General features: G+C 35.7%; 1 protein-coding gene across 7 annotated transcripts in view; it reads left to right on the forward strand.

Annotated features, from left to right (window-relative positions):
• NBEA (neurobeachin) overlaps nt 1–21346 on the forward strand; it is a 620064-nt gene that overhangs the window by 305965 nt on the left and 292753 nt on the right. For all 7 annotated transcript variants that reach the window (XM_032611436.1, XM_032611437.1, XM_032611439.1 and 4 more), the window contains 3 exons: nt 924–988; nt 16068–16176; nt 20021–20187. In XM_032611436.1, the coding sequence (XP_032467327.1) occupies nt 924–988; nt 16068–16176; nt 20021–20187 (341 nt within the window). The remainder of the gene's footprint in view (nt 1–923; nt 989–16067; nt 16177–20020; nt 20188–21346) is intronic.

Here is a 21346-nt window from a genome sequence, read left to right on the forward strand (position 1 = left end):
TTTTTGACAAAAATGATTTGCAAGTTTTAATAAGTTCAGTAAAATGCAACAAAGATCTTGGCATTGGGATAAAAGTTATGGCAGCTAAAACACAATGGCTTTGCTAAAAACAGAGTCATTTAGGCTTTTATTAGATCATTACTGTCCCCAGACTATCATGTCCCTTTTTCCAAGTTGTTGATTCTCTCTCCTGGGGAAATATAGATTCATGATTTGTTCTTCTAATTCTTCACAAATTTACTTAGGACAAAGAATGTTTACATCCTAAGTACCTACTTTTGGGGACCACATTTATTCCCAGCATGTGTGCAGAACTTTAAAAGGGAAAGTGATCAGGGACAGAGTGAAGGGTTGACATGGAGACTGTGTTTCCTCAAGCTGAATTTGTGGCCAGCACTTAATTAGTGGAAAATCATGGAGGAAAAGTCTATAGATGAGTGGCATGACTGATCAATAAGGACTTTTAATAAAAATACGTTAGGCAAGTATTATTTATAGTACCATTGAAAGGGATATAATTTTTAATCCAAAAAATTCAATTTGCCAGCTATATTAAAAAGACCAAAAACATTGAAATCACTAGAATAATAACCAAAAAGTTATCTAAAGCATATTCTAAATATGCCATAGGAAGAGTGTAAAACAAGCAATATTTTACAGTCACAGTGAGTTTTGTCCGTGTGATCTCACTTTCTATCTTAGTCGGCATCACTGGGAATTCAAAAGCACCTTTTTAACTAAGTAATACAGGACTGCTTTTAAAGTTTTGATTTCTTGCAAAATAACATTTGTTAAAAATCTTTTAGAAAGATTTAGAAGTAATATCACGTGGAAGTTATTAGGATCAACATGAACCTTAAACCAGATGTTACTTTTGTTTACATGCTCATTTTTCTTACAGTTGGTTTGCTTTCTCCTTTTAGGAATGGCAAAATTCCATTCAGAAGAATGCAGGCCTTGCATTTATTGAACTCATCAATGAAGGAAGGTAATTAATTTTACAAATTTTAGACAACTAGTCAGTGTACATTTTATTCCACTGGGTGACTGCTCTTGCCTACCATCTGTTCCAAAAATGTGTAAGAAAATATATTTTAGTTAAATGATTCATCACACAGGTACTTATACTTTAAAGGAGCAAAGTTTAAAATGTTAAACATTTTTATTTGGCAGAGGGGAAGCAGGTATGAAATAAAGGGACAAACTTTATAAGATTTTTGTGAGATCTGAGCCACGTCTTACCAAGTAGTAAAGTTGTTTTACATAGATCAAGTGAACCCAATCTGCAGTCCCATCTGCCACTCCATCTGTTTTCAGAGCCGTGTTCAGTGTTTACTCCCTCACTCAGCCCATCTCAGTTCATGTGAAATAGTTTTATTCGACCATGTCATGCTATCTAGTATCCAGCTAAAAATGTGAGAGAAGTTTAATATAGGAACTATAAAGGTCTGGTTAGGAATCTGTTTATACCATTGTTAAAATGATGCTGTGGTAAGATTTTTCACTATGATTTTTCCAATATTTTATTGGCAATGGATACCCTAAGACAGATATAACTGTCACCATTTTGACATGTTCAGCTTCTATCAGCTGAAGACCTGCGTCCTTTACAACTTGAGTTTCTTCTATGATATAGTGCGTTCTTTGGAAAATAATGACTGAAGATTTGGGGTAATCTATTTCTTACTTGAAACCAGATTTAATTAAATTGATAAGGTAATAATATTACTGTATGTAAAATTTATCTTTATCAAGGGAGGTGTCATGAAAGAATATTTTATGAGCTACTCTTTGAAACTTAGTTTGTATATGCTATAAAAGCCCATTTTGAAAAAAATTAAATGCAATTTAGTATTTTTGTTCATCAGTGTATTATATTCTGAGAAATAGCCTTTGTTTTTATAACAATCCATCTTATTGTGTATTTCTCACTTAGATATTTTATGATTGAATTATTTTAGTCATAATACTACAACTCTAAATATTAAAATAAATTTTTCATTCACTGCCAAGCAAAAGATGCAGGAAAATATTAGTTTCCTTTTATAGCATAAATAATAATTTTAAACATAAAAATACACTCTACTTCTTATAAAACTTTATGGTGAAAAGAATTGATAACAATTATTATCCATCTTCAGGCAATGAAAAAATAAAAAAAAAAAAAAACTTGCCCAGGCGGCTCATTGTCATATCAGTTATAGAAATCTCTCACTTCACATACACCCTAGTTTTGCTAATTTGTTTCAACTGTGAAGTAAAAACAAAAATTATGCTGTTATCAGTAACTCTGAAGACTTAACAAATTGAAGCTCCAACATTTAAGATTAAGATTATAGTTATTGTCTCAGAGAAGGAGGAGAGTGAAAATTTTGCTAATAGCGGTTTTTAGCTTTTGAAACTGTTTTGTTGTTCATTGGTAGTGTTTGGAGTTTATTTTGTTTGGTTTTAGGAAAGGAGTTGGAATTATAGAAAGTAGTTATAATATTTAAAAAATTTTAATCCATGAAAACCTCAAAATACTCATAATGTTCTTTGTGCCATTCTAGATTTGTGTTTCCATTTTTTATACTAATAGTTCCTCCAATAAAGATGATTTTGGAACAAATATTGAAACATTATGGCTAGCTCTAAATATACAAGAACATCTCATGTATACATTAATACAGCACATGTCTATTCAGCACCTACTATATACCAAACACATTATAGGCACTGGGAATAGAGAAGTGAATGAGACAAACATGGTGCTAAATTTTGGAGGAAAGGCAAGCATTAGACTAGCACATACAATAACACAAGGGTGCTGTGATAGGGGTGTTACAGATACTAATGCAAGCATAAGGCAGAGCACTTAACCTAGTCTGGAGGGGTGCATTCTCCAGTTGGTGGGGCTATCAGGGTTTTCAAAAAGTGTATCCAAGCAAAACCAATACCGTGAAACAAAAATAATCTTTCCAACAAATGGTGCTGGAACAACTGGACATCCACGTGCACAAAAATAAATCCAGACACAGACCTTACGCTCTTCACAAAACTTAACTCAGTGTGGATCACAAACCTAAATGTAAACTGAAAAACTATGAAACTCATAGAAGATAACAAAGGAGAAAATCTCGATGACTTTTTAGTTATAATACCAAAGGCATGATCCATGAAAGAAAGAATTGATGAGCTGGACTTCATTAAAGTGAAAAACTTCTGCTCTACAAAAGACAATATCAAGAGAATGAGAAGACAGCCACAGACTGGGAGAAAATATTTGCAAAAGGCACATCTAATAAAGGACTGTTGTCTAAAATATACAAAGAGGTCTTAAAACTTAGCGATAAAAAAACAAACAACCTAGTTAGAAAATGAGCCAAAGACCTTAACAAACTCCTATCCAAAAAAAGTATACAGATGGAAAATAATCATAGGAAAAGATGTTCCAAAGCATATGTCATCAGGAAAATGTAAATTAAAACAAGGAGATACCACTACATACGTATTAGAATGGCCAAACTCCAGAACGCAGACTACAGCAAATGCTGGTGAAGAGGTGGAGCCACAGGAGCTCTCACTCACTGCTGGTGGGAATGCAGGGTGGTGCAGCCACTTTGGAGTACAGGTTGGCGTTTTTTATAAAGCTGAACAGATTCTTACCATGCAATACAGTAGTCGTGCTCCTTGGTATCTACCCAAAGGAGTTAGAAACTTATGTCCACACAGAAACCTGTACATGGATGTTTATAATCATTTTATTCATAATTTTCAAAACTTGCAAACAACCAGGATGCACTTTAGTAGGTGAATGGATAAATAAATACCCACTTATTTATATGATGCATCCAGACAATGGAATATTTACTAATTAGTGCTAAAAAGAAATGAGCTATGAAGCCATGAAAAGACATGGAGGAACTTTAATTGTGTATTATGAGATGAAAGAATCCAATATGAAAAGGCTACTGTATGATTCTAACTATATGACATTATGGAAAAGGCAAAACTTTGGACACAGAAAAAAGATCCGTGGTTGCCAGGGATTAGGGGGAGGGAGGGGTGAATAAGCAGAGCAGAGAGGATTTTTATGGCAATGGATCTACTCTGTATGATACTGTAATAGCGGATACACGTCACTTTACATTTGTCCAAATCCTTATAATGTTTAACACGAAGAGTGAATCCTAGTGTAAACTATGGACTTTGGGCGATAATGCTATGTATTAATGTAGGTTCATCATTTGTATCAAATGTAACCACTCTGATGGTGGATGGTGATATGGGAAAGAGGATGGGTTGGGGGAGGGGGGGTATCTGGGTCATCTCTGTATCTTCTGTTCATGTTTGCTGTGAACCTAAAACTGCTCTTAAAAATCGCCTATAAAAAGAATGAAAGGAGGAGGTCCCCTCACCACAAAAAAGTATATCTAAACAGAATGTCATCTTAGTTGAGAACTGAGAGATGATTAGGACGTAGCTAGGTGAAAGAAAATGAAAAATAGAAGAATAAAATTCTGGGCTGAGGGAATAGTGTAGTGCAAAAGCCTGGAGGGAAGAGATAGCAAGACATGTTGCTGGAGAGCTCTTTTCACTCAGCCAACAGCTATTTCAGTGCATGTTGTGTGCCACCCACATAGAGGCAGGCAAGGGCCATCCCTTCATGGCAAGGGTCATGCCATGGAGGGGTTTGTAAGCTGTGCTAAGGGTACAGGGCTGTAGTTGAAGAGGTTTGGCATAATCTGCAGAGTGACAAATGGATATCTGGGGCTGCAGACTGGAAGCGAGATACCGATCTGAAGTTTCAGAATCCTTTTGAAGAGAATGGTGTCGTAGAGCAACCAATAGTGGCTATGAGGATGGAAGAAGTGTACAAATTTGAGGTATCTTTTGGAAATTAAATCTATAGAATTGCTGATAGATTGGATGGTAAGAGGAGAAAGAAGGTACTTTGATTTCTGGCTTTAATAGCTGGATGATTTATAGTGTAAGCGTAGTTTACTTAGAACAATACAGAAGGAAGGGCATGAATTTGGTGAGAGATATTTTTACTTTCGGTTACACTGAATTTGTAGCACCTATGAAAGTTCCAAGTGGAAATGTTAAATTGACATCTTAGAATTTGTATGTCCAGCTCCAAAGAGACAGCTAATATGGAGATTTAAATTCAAGAGTTCTCAGTTTTTGCATGAGGTAAATGGGGGATAAGGATCCAGGTGTGATGCTCAGGGAGAGTGTGTGGAGTGAGTGGAAACAAGCGGCCAGACTCTCGCTGCTGTTTCTGCCGGGAATCCTCTTTCCCCACATCTTCACGTGATTGGCTCTTCCCATCATTGAGGAATCAGCTTAAATGTCACACTCTCAGAGAGGCTCCCCTGACCATCTTATTGTGTTATCAGACTTCCATTACATGACTCTACTTTAACATACAATAACATTGTCTCAAAATCTTTTCTTGGTTTACATGTCTTCCCGCTAAAATGTACTTCCCTTCAGAACTCGTGTCTTATTCTCTGTCTTATTTGCTGATATATCCCTGGTTTCTGGAATAATAATGCCTAGTACCTATTTTGCAATCACAAATATTTGTTGAAGGAATGAAGAAAAGAATGTTGAGTAGAATGTTTGAGAAGGAATGAATAGTCAACAAGAGGATTTGTAAGTCAGGATTAAAGGCACCACTGGAGTCAGTGACAAGAGGGACATGTTGATTTCATTCAAATTTATACTGGTGAATGAATACCTACGTGCTAAAGATGCTGGGTATAGACCCAGGCACTGCTCTAATAGAGCTTTCAGTCCAGTGGGAACAACAGTGTTAGGTTAAGTAATTACTGATGTAATAAATGTGCCAAAAGGCAGATAGAGGATGGGAGCAGATAACTGAGGGAAGTAGGGAGAGTAGCTCGGATGTTTTCAGGTGAGAAGTGAGCGGGAGTGAGTATAGACAGTAAGTACTTACAACTATAAGAAGGTTGGCCAAGAAGGGGAAAGGGTGGTTGCTGGTGGTGGATAGGGTTTTAATTTGAGGGGGAGGAGGGAAGTAGAAGGAAGGATTTGAGTACTTTAAAATGCTGATGGAAAGAAGCCAATACGGTGGGAAAGAAAGAAGAAAAGTTTCTACTCAATTAAAAGAGTACAGTCTCTGAGAGGGGTGAGGCAGAGGGACAGGGGTTAGCCTTTTGTGGATGAGTACTGAGAAAGGATGCAGGCAATTAAATTGGTGGCAGGATTCAGAGAGTTTTTGTAATGATGCCTTCTATTTTCTCTATAAAGTGGCAGTTAGGGCCATTTTCTGAGAATGAAGGAAATTTGGGGAGGTAAGTGTTATACTTGAGAAGAGTAGAAAATATTGAAAATAGCCAGTGTAGAGAAACTGGGGAGTGAAATGACTAAGGAAACACAGGAGACTTGCCAGTGTTTGGGGGACCGGATGGAGGATACTGTCTTTGCTATTGTAGTGTTTTCCCCAGTAGTCCACAGGACAAAGACGATGGGCATTGCTTTAAGACATTCACTTCTCTAACTTGAGTGAAAATAATCTCTTCTCTGAGCACCAACCCCTCCACATCCCTAATCCGGATTAGGTGCCTTCCCATGTTCTCAAACCACCTTCCATTTTCCCCTGTTTTATACTTACCATAGTGTTAGTGCCTGTTTATTTGTGGTGTATTTTTTATGGCTATTTCCACAGTGCCTATTATAATGTGGAGCATGTGTGTATTATTTGTAACAAGTTTAAATACCAGCTCTCCTAATGATAAACTATTAGATTCTAGGCATGTAACATAATCTCCCTCTGACATTGTTTCACATCTTACCTAGTTTCTCTGAAGGTTGGATGTAATATATGACATTTATTACAACTACAGTAATATAGACACTTTAAAAATGGAAGATTATTTTGGGCTTCCCTGGTGGCACAGTGGTTGAGAGTCCGCCTGCTGATGCAGGGGACACGGGTTCGTGCCCCGGTCCGGGAGGATCCCACATGCCGCGGAGCGGCTGGGCCCGTGAGCCATGGCCGCTGGGCCTGCGCGTCCGGAGCCTGTGCTCTGCAATGGGAGAGGCCACAACAGTGAGGGGCCCGCGTACTGCAAAAAAAAAAAAAAAAAAAAAAAAAAAGGTTATTTTGTTAGTTTTTCTTACTACATACAGTATATATTCAGAATTTTGCCGACTCCTATCTTTAGTTTGGTCCATTTCCTTTCAATTTAGACCTTTCTCTTTCATAAATTTGAACTGGGAGTTCCAGATTAAAAAAAAAATCATATTGAGATAGTTCGGATGTAGTTACAGTAAAGACACATTACTCAGTTTATCTGGCTTCTATTTGTTGATGCCGACTCTATACTAGGCACAAATTAGATTCTTTATATACACTTTTATCCCATTTGCATGGACATAAAACATGTTTCTTAACTTTTTCTGATAGTGTAAAATGAAACATACAAAGTATTTTCTCTTGGTTGTTAGAATATGTCTTTAATTTTCCTTGTGGGAATGAAGATAAAAATCTTTAAGTGGAAATTGTTATAAATGTTTATCCTACTTAACAGCTACATTCGTGAATATAATTCATCAATCATAGCTGGAGAAAGCAATTGTGCAGTTGTCTACAATTAACGACAAAAACAGTTGATGAATGTGCAGCTGAATTAAAGTACTCCCTAGGACAGGCTGACATTATAAACTGGATCATTTAAAGGAATCTAACAAAGGATCTTTATAATTAAAACAAAGCAAGGTTAATGGGATGTAAAATTGCCTATAATATCTTGGCAATAATAATTGGATTTTAAATTATTAAAATATGAATTGAACTATAAAGCAAATAAGAAAGACTTCCAAATTATAGAACTTGAGTGATCTTTTGAAATAAATTAATCATTTGCCTAAAGTAAACCTCTATCACTCTTTTGGAAGCCTATAGGATATAATTAATGAATATTCATAACAAGCTGGAATGTATTCTTGTTTAGCACTGAATTTGACCTATGATTCACAAGATTCCAATTTTTTGTTTTCTTTAAAATAAGGAAAAATTTGTAACCTTGCATTTCTTATGTTTTGAAGAAGAGAAGCACATCGTATTCAAGTTTAATTACTTAGTGATTATATGGCCCAAATTTGAATATCCTCGTTAATTTAACAAATGCTATTCAGTAATTAAACCAATAAGCTTTGGTTTGCTTGAGTTTGTTTCATGTCCTTGATTTGGCAAAAACTGTGTTAAAAAAAAAAAGCACCTTTTAACACTGTAAGAAACTTTTCTTGGAGTTGAGAATCTGATTTAAAGTTGAACCAAGAAATCCTGGAAACTCCTGGAAAACAGAAGTTCCTCTATATTTTTTCATGTAGTACCTAATTTATTCTTTTTTCATACTACTATGTTATTCATTTTACACATGTAGTAAGTTATTAAACATATTGAGGTTTGCAAACGAGGTAAAAAAAAATCTGTGCATTTACAAAATTAATTGTATAGATCTTAAACAGTATTGCTAATTTATAGACTTAACTTTAGACATTGGTGATAAATAATATATTTACCTGAAACTAAGAGAAACAAATCCCATTTAATAATGGCTAGATTTCAAGTAAAAGTATTTCAAAATTAGTAATCATGTATTTTATTTGAATTGCATTTTTAACCATGTTTAAGATATATCTGCATATGTATATATATTGAGTTTTTTTTTCCTTCTGAGAACAACTTTAAATATACTTTCCTTCCAGGCACTATTATTTTAGCTTTGGTGAGAGTTAAGTAATATTTCATAAAGCACTTATAGTTCTTTGTATTAAAAAAAACAAAAAAGGGAAAGGTACCCTGTTTTTGGCATAATCATTTCTGTGCCATATTTCTTCCTGTTTCTTATTTCTTAGAGACATAAAGTTTTGTTTTTGTTGTTGTCCTTAGCTTACATATTGCAAGCAAATGCCAGCCTAGATTCAAATGATACGTCTTTATTAGAAAACTTCGATTTAGTTTCTGTGCCCATTCTGACACAACCAGGATCACTTGGTAACAGAGGAGACTAGAGTTGGCCTTTGCATTTGTGGCTGGTATGTTGTTTAAAAAACAGACACAGGGAGAAGTGAACTACCTGGTTACAGGAGAGTCAATGCTGCCATGAAGATATAGTGTGTGTGGTCAGTCCAAGGATACACTAAAGGTGAGAGGTAAAAGAATAGAATGAGCAAGCCAGAGTACGGTCATGGGCTGAGCCATTAGTTTTAGTCTAGGAACTCTTCCCAAGGTGCCCAGGGAATTGAAGCATTGATTATAGACGGATTAGTTTCCATGTTCGTAAAATGAGAACACACAGACAATTTATCTCTCTCAGTTGCTGTGTACAGACGAACATGTGAAAAAACAGAATACTTAATTTTATAACATGGCTGTTATGAAGAGTCACAGTCCAAGCTGGACAAGGATTAAGAAAAAGTTGTTATTTTCTAATTACCAAAAGTAGTGTAATACCTGTACAGGTATTCCTGAAGTTCTTAATACCTATGTAAATAATTATAATACATACAGAAAAACAAAGCAAAACTGAATACGTATAGAATACTCATTATATACTTTTAGCAATGATACAAATACATTTTACATCTGGTCTTCATCTCAAAGTAATTTGTAATTGAGAAGTTAGGTTTTACATGCACAAAAAATTAAACAGTTCAAAGTGTCATAGACAGTATATAACTAAGTGCAAAAAATTGATATAAAAATTGCATTGACTTAAGAAGAAGGACCTATTTCAGTGGACAGTAATGATTGGGGAAGGCTTCTTTTAGGAGACAGAACCGAAACAAGTATAGGCACACTGCGTGGGATCAAAAAAAGAAAAAAAAAAAAAATCAACCCTAGCTTTTTTTGTGAAAATTAAGATTTAAAACAACAGAAAATGCTTTTATGTTCTTTATTATCTAATAAAGCAAATATGGGCATAATTCTATGTTAAAAGTTATAATCTGTCTTTGAGCTCTATATATTACTCTTTTTCTGAGCTCTATATTATTAATATTAAAAAAATTATAAATGTTTCCAGATTTTTAAATAGTCTATTAAACAACTCTAGCACAGGAAGAAATTGAAATTTGCTGATACAGCCAGCCTCTTCCTTGCAGTGTCACTAGAAACTCTATGCCTAATTCTTTTAAGGTTTTGAGGCCGGAGGAAGTGACACTGAGGTATTACATCTGCTCCTACACTGTGTGGCCACTTTACTTCCAATCAGGGTCTGTTTTCTTGACTAAATAAATCAGGATCTAAAATTTAAGCTGTAATCTTACAGCTTGGGCATGCACTGTTTCTTCCAGTTTATAGGATATCTGAGACAGTGCACACCCATTTTCTAATCAGAAAACTAAAACTCAGACACAAGGAAAATTTATTTGTCCAAGTTTATAACACTAATAAGAGACAGAACTTAAATATAAACTAGTTCTGCCTTCTGTCCCCTCGCTCATCTAGAGATGATGAAAGACTAATTTGTCTGACCTCTCATATTGCCTTTCCTATTGACATTTTTTTTCTTTCAGTCAAATTACAGGAATTATTTATATTTAAAATTCAGGATCTCAGGGTTTCAGGTCGATGACAAGCAATTTAAATTATAACAAACTGCATACAATTAGAAACTTCCTAGAAAATCAGAACTTGCTACAATGATATCTGTCCCATTTGGAAGAGAATACTTTGTTTTGTCTCCTGACTTCTTTCCTGTATCCATGACAACTCTGTTTTAGGACAGGAATGAATATAATTGAACAAATTGTTTTCTTTTTCTATTTCCTTTGAAAAATAAACTTACAGTAGAAGATGAAGACCACTTCATTTACTTCCTGTCTTGTACAGATACTCTGAGGAAGAAAATGTTCCGTAATTCCCAAGTTATCTGATATTTTTATTTACCTCTTTTTTATGTGCTAAATGTATCATAGAATTTTATAGTGTTAATCTGCCTTAATCATTAAAGTTCTGTTTCTTCTTTGCCCCCCCTTCCCACATAACCTGCTCATGTATTCATTCAGTCATCTTTCCATTTAGTCATATGTTATTGGTGAGTCCATATTTCATGACATGTAAATGCAGATCATGGTGGAAACAGAGATAAATAGTGATTGTACCTCATTTAACGAACTTCACATTCTAAGAGAGAGAGACTTATTAAAAGGAAAAGAGAGGGGAAAAAATCCATAAGACAGTGTGATAAATATTATAACGCCCAGAACATTTGAGAAATTGGGAGATCTCTTACTCGTATTGAGAGGAGGGAATGAAAAGAATTACAGGAAGAAGAAATGGCAGATGTAGAAATCCTGAAATAGCATGAGTCATTAAAAGAACTAGGAAGGTTTTTCTAGAACATAGAAAAAGTATGCTAAAAAGGCAGTAGATAAGGTTACAGAAGTAGACTGATATCTATATATAATGTTTGGCTATTATCCTGTCTATTAAAAGTAGCCATTGAGGGCTTCCCTGATGGCACAGTGGTTGAGAGTCCGCCTGCTGGTGCAGGGGACATGGGTTCGCGCCCCGGTCCAGGAAGATCCCACATGCCGTGGAGCGGCTGGGCCCGTGAGCCATGGCCACTGAGCCTGCGCGTCTGGAGCCTGTGCAAAAAAGTAGCCATTGAAGAAATTTAAGTGTAAATAACAGTAATGGCAAAGCGAAAAATGTATCAGAAGGATGGAAGATTTGAGGGATGCAGATAAATTAGGAGGCTATTGTAATTGGATGAGAGATGATTAAGGCTTGAATTAAAACAATGTTAAAGTAATGAACAAACATTAAAGTATATTATGGAGGTAAAATTGACAAGACTGGTGATTAATTTAGTGTAGGATGATCTTAAAGTCACATTTCAGCAGATTGAAAAGTGAAGAAAGCTGTATGGGTAACTCAGTGATCTGAGGTTATCTTCTGCTACAGAACATTCACATCCTACTTAGGATATACTCTTTGAGGCAACATGCACCTTATAAATGGTTTAGGCATGGTTTAGGCTTCTCCAGGGCCACATCTCCCCCCCTATAAATTGGTGTCTCAAGGAGTAGGAATGCCCTGGGGACATATGCCTAAAACAGCAATGCTGTTAGGATTTTAAATCTTTAGCCAGGAATTAAGTATAGAACCTTGCCTGAAACTTTCATGCTAAGCCAAGATCCTTAAGAGAGGCTGACATGGTTCTAGTGGGCTCTCCTTGGTATCAAGAGAAATAAAAGCAAATACTTATCCAAGTTAGGTCTGTTGGACTCCTGATTAAGGCCAGAAATGAGGTAACAGTCAAAGAGTACTAAATATATGAGAATGAAAGCCACTATGTATGAGAATCAACAAGGAAGAAAACAAAAAATTTAGATCCCCAGGGACTACCAAGATTAGAATTGTGAAATACAGGAAATAAAATAGCACAAAATTGAATGAATACGAAGAGACCATCAAAATGAAGAGGAAGATTTGGAAAATCAAAAATTATAGAATTTAAAAATACAATTTGGAAAAAACTCCATGTATTAATGATTCTTCAGATTAGACAAAGATAAAGGGAACCAGTGACTTGGAACATACATTTTGAAATTTTTCCCAGAATGCAGAAAGAGAAAGAAATGAAAAATGAAGTGATGTTAAGAGGTATGGAGGTAAACTAAGAAAGTTTAGTTTACAAATCATCAGAATTGAAAAAGGAAAAAAATACAGAGTAGGGGAGATGGAATATTTTAAAAGATGATTGTTGTGAATTTTTAAGAACTGATTGAAAATAAGAATACAGTGACACAGAAGTCACAGTGGACCTCAAGTAGGCTAAATAAAAAGAAACCCATACTAGATACATGGTACTGAAACTGGACAATGCCCAAAATGAAGAGACAAAAGCACCCAGAAAGAAAGAACTGATCATCTACCAAAAGGGAAAATTAGAATAACAGCAACAGGGACTTCCCTGGTGGCACAGTGGTTAAGAATCTGCCTGCCAATGCAGGGGACATGGGTTCTAGCCCTGGTCTGGGAGGGTCCCACATACCGCGGAGCAACTAAGCCCATGTGCCACAACTACTGAACCTGCGCTCTAGAGCCCGTGAGCCACAACTGCTGAGCCCGTGTGCTGCAACTACTGAAGCTTGCATGCCTTAAGCCTGGGCTCTGCAGCAAGAGAAGCCACAGCAATGAGAAGCCCGCCCACTGCAGTGAAGAGTAGCCCCTGCTTGCCACAACTAGAGAAGCCTGCGCACAGCAACAAAGACCCAACGCAGCCAAAAACAAAGAAAGAAAGAAAGAATAACAGCAACAAAGAAAGCTAGAAGAAAGTAACATAATACTTTCAATGTGTGAAAAAAAAATTCTCAATAATTGTATATGCAACAAAAATATTTTCAAAAATTATTGGTGGGTGTGATGATAGAGTAATTTTGTGACATTTTAACTCACTCCGGTCCCAACCTTTGCTCCCCATTTCAAAGGAAGCCATAAAAATGCAGCACACATTATAAGCACTGTACCAGAGGGAGCATAATAGACCTCATTAGCAAAGAATGTAAATCACTTACTTGTTCTGATCTGTCTGGTGACTCCCTGGAAGAATGGCTTAAAAGATTTGTTTTATTTTACCTAACCTGGAAGTGGCCCGGAGTGAAAAAACAAACAAACAAACTGATTTCCTGAGGGCATTTGTTGAAGACATTTATAGGCTAATATCTTAGACCTCACTGCCACTGCCTGAGGTGATAGGCACGTCAGCTGCCTGAGGTGATAGATTAACAGTTGAGGCAAATGATAGACACACCAAAAAGCTTGGGAGGAGCAGCTGGGGAGTGAAATGTACACAAGGGCTTTGAAAAGCTCTGACATATTGCTGGAAATGTAAAAGGCCCTGCACACGCTTAAGGTTGTGTTCATGCTCTGGAAAGACCTGAGAAGGCCCCAAACTCTCATCTTTTGCTGATGCTGGGACTCTATGGAAGCAGGAAGTAAATGCAAAGGTAGAGTTGAAACCTGCCTGGCTGAGTGTTCAAGGGCTGTCCAAACACACACACGGCTGCTTGAGAAATTCTGGGAGATTTTTTTGGATTCAGGCATTTAAAGAAATCTCTGTCTAATCATTAGCTGACACTAACATAATGAAACAGAGACTTCAGTGACCACACATGACAAGGAATACACACTTAACAAAATTATTTTAGAAAAGTCAACTCAAGTTTCCTCAGAGGTCCAGATGTAGGAATGAGGAGGGAGACCCACGTCTTCACCTAGGATTATGTATTTCCTGAGCAATTACAGCAGGCAGATCAGGAATTGAGTGAAGGTGCTGGAAAGAGAATGGTTAAAGTGTGGACTGGGGGGGATCCTTCCTTGGGGGGGAAGGAGATAAATCTGAGCAGTGGTTGAAGGACTAAGAGAAGAGAGGGACCAAAGAAGTGGAAGTTGGAAGTGAGCTTATTTTTGCCTGGGGCCAGAGAGGGACGAGTGAAGGGGAGAGAAAGCACTTAGGCTAGGAGATTGTGACCAGAGAGTAGATTGTTGGTATAAACATTTACGATGTGAAGCTGATTATGGCCAGTGAGGTGATTTCCTGAAGTGAGGTAGAATTGAAGATTCTAAAGGAATCTTAGATTTAGGGATTTTTGGTTCCCCGTTAAAAGGTCAGAGAATTGTGAGGTACTGTGGTGAATGGTTTCCCATGTGGCTAATGAGGTCACCCAGAATGACAATAAGTCAGATAAGAAGATGCATGGAAATAAAACATCATATATTAGTTGCTATATGACTCATAAGGGTCAGAGGTAGGAGGACAGACTTTTGGACAATTGATGCAATTTCTCTGGTGTGTCTGAGGCATGAGTCTCCCCCACTCCACCCCCTCCTCTGCCACCATGCCTATTGGCTTTGCCCATCCACTTGTTCTGTTCCTGAGAATAGTACCTATTAACCAGCCAGACACTGAGTCCCTCCTTTCCAGCTGTCTTCCGTTAATCTATTTAAATGTAATCTGCACTAATTTGCACATATTAGATTTTTTCCTGGCTTTCTTCAGCCTTCATGCACTAGACAAAGCCATTGAATGAAATACTCTAATCTCTCACATCTCTTTTCACTTTTGAAGACTATCTATAAGATATAGACCAATGATGTCATCAAAAGTTAATATTTGGAGTTTAGTCTTTCTTTAACTTCTTTTATTTTTCCAGCTGCCTCAGTGATTAAATTTAAGACTATCCATATGATTGTTTGCCCTCCAACATTATTTACATAGGAGTTTGAGCCTTTTTTCCCCAACTATTGTGGTTTCTAGCAGATTTCCCTAACCGTTGTGTCTTTGAATAATTTATGTTGTCGTTAACTTTCATGCTGAAGACTAGACCATATTCCCATTGGAATGTGCCTGTGTCCCTCTTATGTGATTGAAGAGAATACAGCTACGTGTTTCCAAGTGATCTGTCTACCTGTCCCCTGCTATTCAGGATTTTAGTGGTGCTTCCGTGATACTGCCAGGAAGTTCCCGCTGGTCCTAGAGTGACAGTCATAATTTAACCAAAATCTCATCGTGGAGCAACAAAATCTGTGTCAGAACACACATGGATTTTGGAAAGATTTCTACTGAGAACTATCTTGAATTGAGTGCTGCTTGGAACTCATTTCAAGGTAGTTCCATCTTAGAATTAAGAATCTGAGCATTTAAGTGAATTTTAGGTGTCAGTCCTATTGTCTGTATTAATTAAAGAAAGAATCCAGTCTACAGATTTCCTAACATATGGTCATCCAGTTTTGTGTGAAAATTTGCTTCCATGGCAGTGAATTTTGTTGTTCTAGCCATTTAAAAAAGTGTCAAAAATCCTTGGTTTTTAGTGCATTAAATAACTTAATTGAATTAACTGAATCATTTGTTCACAAGGCACACTATATTTAAGAGGCATTGCTGTAAAAATATAATAGCGTATTTCTTAATTATATTATTTAGCTTTATCTAAAATTTATGCATAGTTAATACTTGCAATACTGAAATTTGGTTATTGAAAAAAATTGGATTAAACAAAGCTATTAAGAATAATAATTCCAAAGGTGTTTTTCTTTTCAGATTGCTATGCCATGCTATGAAGGACCATATAGTTCGTGTTGCAAATGAAGCTGAGTTTATTTTGAATAGACAGAGAGCTGAGGATGTACATAAACATGCAGAGTTCGAGGTAAGGTTTGGGGATTGAGTTAAATTCTGCTTTTCTGTTATAAGTCAGTTGTCACCAATGGTAACCTTACATAAGGTTTTTTTTTTTTTTTTTAAGAGAAGAATTTCACTGAAGTCATTTCAGTAGTTTTTAAAAGCTTTAGTAAATGTCAAATACAGGGCACTTATTTCTTTTTACCTCATTTACAACATGAAGAGACCCGTCCTGCCCTGTTCCTAACCAGTTGGTGGACTGAAGTTGTTCTGACTTATTCTTAAAGGCAAATACAATTTTATAATGCAATTCCTTTAGTAATTTTTCAGCATAGTTTACACACCATTAGATATGGGTGTTACAATGGTTATATGGAGAAACAGTTTTACCATTCAGTAATTTATTATTTAATAATGTATCTATCTTTATTTAGAGTGGGCAAAGATTATTTTAGTTCATATTTTATATTTATAATTATATTTTAGTGACAAATGAAGCAATGCCATTATATATGATATAAATGTAGATCTGTATGTATCGATCTATATATGGAAATGTAATAGTTGAAAAATCCTCATAAGTACAATTAACTATCATTTGAGTAAAGAACAAATAGCTGTCATTTCTATTTTGTATGCAAAAACTAAAGGATGTTCCAGCACTATATATTACATACTAATAGTTTTTTAAGAACATTATTCTTATATTCCTAGCATGTCAATAATTATTTGACATTATTTGTATCGTCCTAATTCAATAACATTGGTTTCAGAAATATTGAGGTGACCTAGTGTTTGGCTTAGGTTGGACTTCAGTGGTCTTGAAAATAATATATAACTCCACCAATTTATTCTCCTAATACGACACGCGAACAAGTGTGGTGTGGCTGGAAGCCAGAGCCCACGGTTTCAGTTTTGATGAGGTTTTTATCTCAGTAAAGCAGCTCTCTTAGCCATGCAAGTTGATGTCCTAGGTCTAGTGATCTCTGACCTACCTAGGTAAAAAGCATGAGGCAGGGGGCTTCCCTGGTGGTGCAGTGGTTGAGAGTCTGCCGGTCGATGCAGGGGACGTGGGCTCGTGCCCCGGTCCGGGAAGATCCCACATGCCGTGGAGTGGCTGGGCCCGTGAGCCATGGACGCTGAGCCTGCACGTCCGGAGCCTGTGCTCCGCGACGGAAGAGGCCACAACAGTGAGAGGCCCACGTACGGCAAAAAAAAAAAAAACAAAAAACATGAGGCAGAAAAATAGCTGTTGTCACTTTAAAACCCATAACCTCTGCTTTATTTGTCAGATGAGACAGCACACACTTGTCATATGGGATTACACAACCTTATTTTGCAAAAAACAAACAAACATTTTAAACTCTGGTAAAAGTCCATTGACAAGTGTTTGTCAAAATGAAGTTTTGTATCGCTTCAACCGTAAATAGCATCTGATATTTATAACATTGGGTATCATGCTGTAATTTGGATGACAAGAAAAGATTGAGTTCTTTGAATATAATATGTTTAGGTATAAGATATGTCAGAACTCTAGACAAAATAAGAATATTCAATTAACTTTTGACTTCTGTTAGTAAATAAGGCTTAGATTATTAACTGAATTCCCTGCAGAATCAGTTTTGAGTTGATCATATATCTACTAAGAAAATCAGGATATTTTGTGGGAATATAAGCAGATCAATATTTGTCATGTGAAAGCATTTAAAATAGATTTTCAAGCAGCTAGATATTAGTTACAAGCTCTAACATATATTTAACCAAGGTGATGTTAAGCTAAGGGAGGTGTTTCTCGACCTTTTTCTTTGTTGCTCCCCACAAGGAAAATTGTTAAATAGTTGTCATCCTAATCAGCCCCCACCTTGATTTATTGTATTATCATCAATATGCTGCATATCTGTTTGTGTACCGTATATGCATCTGTGCTTTATACATTAAAAGAGTAAGGTTTTTTTCACGCAACCCTAATACCAGTTTTTACCCCCTCGGGCATGAATGAGATCACTCTTGTTGATGATGCATGGCTAAGAGAGGTGTAGAGGCTATGAAGGGGATATGAAGACTCAGCGTTTTTAGATTGTGTACACATAAAATAAATTACTAATGTAAACCTAATTTTGAGAGTATTGTCATTGTTACTTAACAAATGTGCATTGTTTTTTAACCGAGATGTTTCGATTTGTTCTTTTTAGGTTAAAGCTGTATTAGTAAATGAATTGATTACGTGTACGTTTGTGCGTGTGTGGTTTACCAAACTTATATCACTTTTAAATTGTAAAAGATTTTGTAAAAGTCATAATGTTTTATACTAGGACTTTTTGAGGAATTTCTGTATCTCTCATATAGGCCTGTAATTAAGAGAAAAAATGTATTTAATTTGAGATGGGTACTTCACAGTTAATTTTTTTTGGTTAACCACTGTAATTGTTAAGGAAGAAAAATGAAAATTTAATTTTACTCTCCAAAGAGCTAATGAAATATTAACCTCATTATGGAGGCAGATCATTGTACTAATTGGTGATTCCCTGTACAAAAAGATAAATTGGAAAATGAATTAATCCTTCTTAGGTTACTGTAGGGTTATTTCTCTGGAAGAGATGACTTGTGGTAGTAGTCTGTATCAATAGATAATTGAAAGGAATATGTTCAGATACCTTACATGAAAGATTTTTACTTTGTAATGATGAATGTGAACTCATTATATGTATTTTTTTAGATGTACAAAACTTTTTTTGTAGTTATATGACTTGTATTACATACGTGATAATGTTAAAATCTGCAGTCACTCTACCCTATACAAAAATTATTATACAAAACAAATCAAACTTATGGTTAAAGAGATATTCATGTTCATGTTTGTATTGAGCCTTTTTTTTTTTTGCGGTACGTGGGCCTCTCGCTGTTGTGGCCTCTCCCGTTGCGGAGCACAGGCTCCGGACGCACAGGCTCAGGCGGCCATGACTCACGGGCCCAGCCGCTCCGTGACATGTGGGATCTTCCCGGACCGGGGCACAGACCCGTGTCTCCTGCATCGGCAGGCGGACTCTCAACTACTGCGCCATCAGGGAAGCCCTGTATTGAGCCTTTTTGATACACAATGAGATTGATTACCTGTGTTGCTAATACCAATGAACTTGAATACAGATAGCTGACAGGACAACTGATTATTAGGGAAGATAAGATTAAGGTAGTAGTTATCATGAGAAACTTTGAATACATTAGATTCTAGAGCTAGGAGACACTGTAGAGAAAATGTTGTTTTAGCCCTTCATTTTACAAATGTAAAACTTAATACAGTGAAAAAAACAGAATTCGCATAAAGTGTGAAATTAAATCCAGGTCTAAATTCCTAAACTACTGCTTTCTCTTCTACACCACATTGCCATTTACAAAATGGAACACTATATATTAAGTGGCAAGTTTTTGATCTATATATAATTATCAGGAACGTAACTCTTATTTTAAGTGAGATATATACTATATAGGTTAAAATAATAAGTAGGTTTACATTTTTAATAAATCATTTTGTTTTTAAAATGCTTATTTTTGGAATATGTTAAAATCAGAATTTCAGAATTGGAAGGAACCTTAAAAGTCATTAATTACTTGATTATATTACTTAATAATATTCAAATTACTTTACATATACTTTATGTATAAACACGAAGAAAGAACATATTTTTACCAGTTTGAAAGGTGATTATATATGTGTGTGTGTGTGTATATTTTAGAATAAACTTTCAAAAGATTACATTATCTGAGTTTTTTAAATTGAATCGGTAATTATTACCCTATAACTCAAGGTTAAATATCATTTCTTTCTTACACACGGTAGTGGTTTATTATCATGCACTGTTTGTATTTCTTTGTAGTCGCAGTGTGCCCAATACGCTGCTGATAGAAGAGAGGAAGAAAAGATGTGTGACCATCTCATTAGTGCTGCGAAACATAGGGACCACGTGACTGCAAATCAGCTGAAACAGAAGATCCTTAACATTCTCACAAATAAGCATGGTGCTTGGGGAGCAGTTTCTCATAGGTGAGTTATAAAAAACTAGAAGTAAACAGTAACTCATAGGTTAATTATAGTAGTTATAAGTAAAAAAAAAACTATAAACTTAAAAGTTCCTTACAAAATATGGTTTTAAAGTGTAAAAAATGGCTTAATTTTTCTCCTGAAATCTTTAGTAATGACTCTTGAGAATGGTTTAAAAGAAAATCTAAACTTTTAAAAGTAATCTAGTGGAAATTTTTTCTAATTCATAATAATATGTAACATAATACAAAATTTGTTTAGGCAAGTATTTTAGACTACCATCTCTCATATATAACATGGGTGTTAGTTGTAAGAAGTGACTTGTTTTTAATCTTTTAGCGCCAACTCTTCAAATTATTAAATTTATATCATTCTTAATTTTTTTATGCACAAGTACTAATTAAGCATTCACTATGGAGAAGTAATACATTCTTTTAAAATTTTTTCTTCTATATTTCTCTATGGAGTCTTTCTTAGGAAAGGTTTCATCTCAAATTAGGGTATTTATGGTATTATAATAGAAACAAAACCAAAATTGGTTGTTTTTGCATTACAAGTGTTTTTCTTCCTGAAGTTTTGTGAGCATAAAATTGTTTCGTTTTGTTTTGTTGTCCTCTGCACAGTGCCTTCTAGAAACATAGTAGTGAAGCAGGTCACTATATTTAGATTGCTAATGTTCTTCATTTGTATGTCTTCATTTTATCTTATCTCATTGACTGTTTTTATTAAGTCTCTGTCTGGCAGAGTTTAGGGATTGGGTAAATGTGGACAAGACACTAAGAAAAATTCTGGTAGAAGTGATTCTGTTAGTTAGAGAAGAACATCTAGAATATGGCCAGGATAGTATTTGACAGACTGTCCTGGGGTCTCAAGTATAAGATAGATTTAAGAAAACTTTATTATTTGAATTTAAAGTAAAATTATAACATAATGTCTTTAAAAATAGTTAACACTCTCCTTAAAAAACTAAAAATAGAACTACCCCATGACCCAGCAATCCCATTACTGGGCATATACCTGGAGAAAAGCATAATTCAAAAAGCGTTATGTACCACAATGTTCATTGCAGCACTATTTACAATAGCCAGGACATGGAAGCAACCTATGTGTCCAATGACAGATGAAGAAACAAAATTGAGTTATTTGTAGTGAGGTGGATGGA

Source organism: Phocoena sinus, chromosome 18 (genome assembly GCF_008692025.1).
Source record: "Phocoena sinus isolate mPhoSin1 chromosome 18, mPhoSin1.pri, whole genome shotgun sequence".
Lineage (NCBI taxonomy): Eukaryota > Metazoa > Chordata > Mammalia > Artiodactyla > Phocoenidae > Phocoena > Phocoena sinus.